We start from the raw sequence: 2,615 nt of genomic DNA, 5'->3' as shown, positions 1-2,615 counted from the left end.
GTTAATCTGTGTTTCTATGGTGATAATTCTGGATTCGCTGATCTGATTTGATTCATGTTGAAGAAGATAACATCTCCATCCAACTTTGGGACCACTTTTGCTTTTTAACCACTTTTTACTTTTGTCCTTTACTTTTCAGCTGTTACTTTTCAGATCTGTAGGCCTAGTCACCTAACTACCTTTTCCCTCTGATATTCCGTTTAGCCTTTTATAGTAAACTCGTACCTTCCACATATTCCTAAACATCATGTTCCCCACTCTCACGTACACAAATGTCTGTCAAATATCTTTCACACCTCCTAGTCAGTAGAGTACCATCTTAAATTCCAGCCTAGATAAATCTCAACCCAAAGCGTGGTAGCTAACCAAACCTCTCCAGAATATCACCACAATTCCCAAAGCGCATTCATCTCTGTGGGATTCGACCCTTACGTCCACTATACTAGTCAGTAGAAGTGGGTTGAGGAATTATTGATACCAGGTTCAGGCATAGCTGGGGTTCCATCCTGATCAGTAGGATACATCCTGTGCTCGACACGACACCTGACACAAACCTGCTCTTTCATGCCACATGGGCAAAACTTATGTGACTCGTTCTATCGAAGTATAAACTGTGCTAGGGTATTGTAGTTGGAATTTGTATAACCATAACTGTGAACGCACATCCCTGGAATTCTCTTATCTCTTATATTTTACCTCTTTAATTATTTGCATTTGGTTGTTTATTTGCTTTCAAGTTGTTCTTGTTTTCAAAAATCTAAAATTCTCTCAGTTTTCCAAATAGTGAAAGAATCTTAGTAGGAGATAGCTAATCTGTGATTATTTTTCCTGTGTTCGATATCTGGTACTGACCTTTAGCTATACTATATATACTCTGTATACTTGCAAGTTTATTTAGTGCTAATAAAAAGTGCATCAAGAGCCCATATGAGTTCTGATATGATTTCTGCAAGATTTGTGGGATTAAAAAACGTCCAGCTGGATAGACCAAGGACGACTACATGCTTAGGGTGATCCCTTTTGCTTTAAAAGTAGAAGCCGATACTTGGTTCATGAGGTTACCGCCTAACTCTATCATAACATGGGCCGATTTTAGATCTCAGTTCCTGGATTACTTCGTTCCTTCCACAAAGACTAATGCGCTGAAGAAGGAGATCCAAAGAGCCCATCAAGATTGCGATGAGCCTTTGACTCGGTATTGGAATAGGTTCAAGGGAATGTTGGACGCCTACCCGAACAACCATATGATGGATGTGGGAATCTTCAACAACTTCTATGAAGAGATTACACCCGAGAGCAAGGATCCGATGAATTCTTCCAGTGGAGGTGATTTTTCAAAACTACGGGTAAGTGAAGCCAAGAAGGTGCTGGAGAGACCGGTAAATGCTACGAAAGCGTATGACTCTCCCAAAGCCCTGATAATGAGACGAGTGGTAGCAAACACCACTGTGGACACAACAGAGGATAGGATGGAGGCAAGAATGGATCGGTTGGAAAAAGCTATACTGTCTGCCATGGAGAAAAATACACAAACCGCTCCTATGGAGAAGGTGAAGGTCGCATCGAGTCAAGAGGAGATGTATCCTAGCTATGGGCATTCAGGAGAACAAGATTTCCAAGCGCAGGCGAATACAACTGGGAATTGGAATCTGTGGAAAATCAAGGATGCCCCATGGAGGGATCATCCCAATTTCAGGTGGTTTGATCCGAACACAGCTCAACAACCACTGATAAGACTCGTTTAATGCATCTGTTTTGGATCTAAATTCTATGTTTTCCATGATGCTAACGTATATTTATAAGTCCAGGTGCGTGAAATATCTGCCAGACCTAGGAACAAGTATAAATCACCAGGGCAGAGAAGAAAGGAGCAAAGTAGTGAAGAAAAGTAGCGAAATCCTTAAGGGAAGAAACGTCAAATCAAGAAGATCGTTACCATAGGGATTGGAGCCACAACTATAAATAGGAGAAGAAAAGAAAAAAGAAAGAGAGCGAGTTAGATAGAAAATTCCTAGGTGTTTCGGCTCACTTTTCATTTTTAACTCTTAGCTCAACACGCATTTGGTTTTCATATGGGAAATCCGGGGTAGTGAGGTATTGTTTTGGAAGTGTAACACTGTCCTGATAAGGGCGAAGAAATAATTTTACTTTTCCGCACGTACTTTCTCTCGCCGACTTCCTTGCCTGAAGTTCGGCGACTGTTTTGAGGCTACATCTGCAGTTTGATGCTTATTCTAGTTTCTATTTCCTGTTTTCGCTCTGATTCTGATGCTTTACTGTTTATTTACTAATTTGGATGCTTTTCGCAACTGAACGTTCGTTTGAAGCTGAGATCAAAGAGATCTAGTGGATTTGTTGGTTGTTGCCTTGATTCGGAGTTAAATCGGGAGTTGGAGGTTATGGATCTAGTTTGTTGGAGTTGAATCTGTTAAATCTAGAGTAGATTTCATTTTTTATGTTTGAATTTGAGTACGTACTTTTGGATTTGCATGGAATTTTCTGTTATTATTGATTTGCTTGACCTGGTAGATTAGATCTGGTGATATTTAGCTTAATCATCTTGTTTAACGTTCGATTTGAAGTACGCTCTGTTCTACACTCTATTTTATTCTAGT

General features: G+C 40.1%; 1 protein-coding gene across 1 annotated transcript; it reads left to right on the top strand.

Annotated features, from left to right (window-relative positions):
* The first annotated feature begins 1,001 nt into the window (after window positions 1-1,001).
* On the top strand, window positions 1,002-1,745 carry LOC121810463. The gene has a single exon (XM_042211229.1). The coding sequence runs from the start codon at window positions 1,002-1,004 to the stop codon at window positions 1,743-1,745; it is 744 nt and encodes a 247-aa protein (XP_042067163.1).
* The last annotated feature ends 870 nt before the right edge of the window (window positions 1,746-2,615 follow it).

The sequence above is a fragment of the Salvia splendens genome, chromosome 7, assembly GCF_004379255.2.
Source record: "Salvia splendens isolate huo1 chromosome 7, SspV2, whole genome shotgun sequence".
NCBI classification, from domain to species: Eukaryota; Viridiplantae; Streptophyta; class Magnoliopsida; order Lamiales; family Lamiaceae; genus Salvia; species Salvia splendens.
The sequence above is the reverse complement of the archived record's forward strand: the minus strand, read 5'-3'. Positions and strand labels throughout refer to the sequence as shown.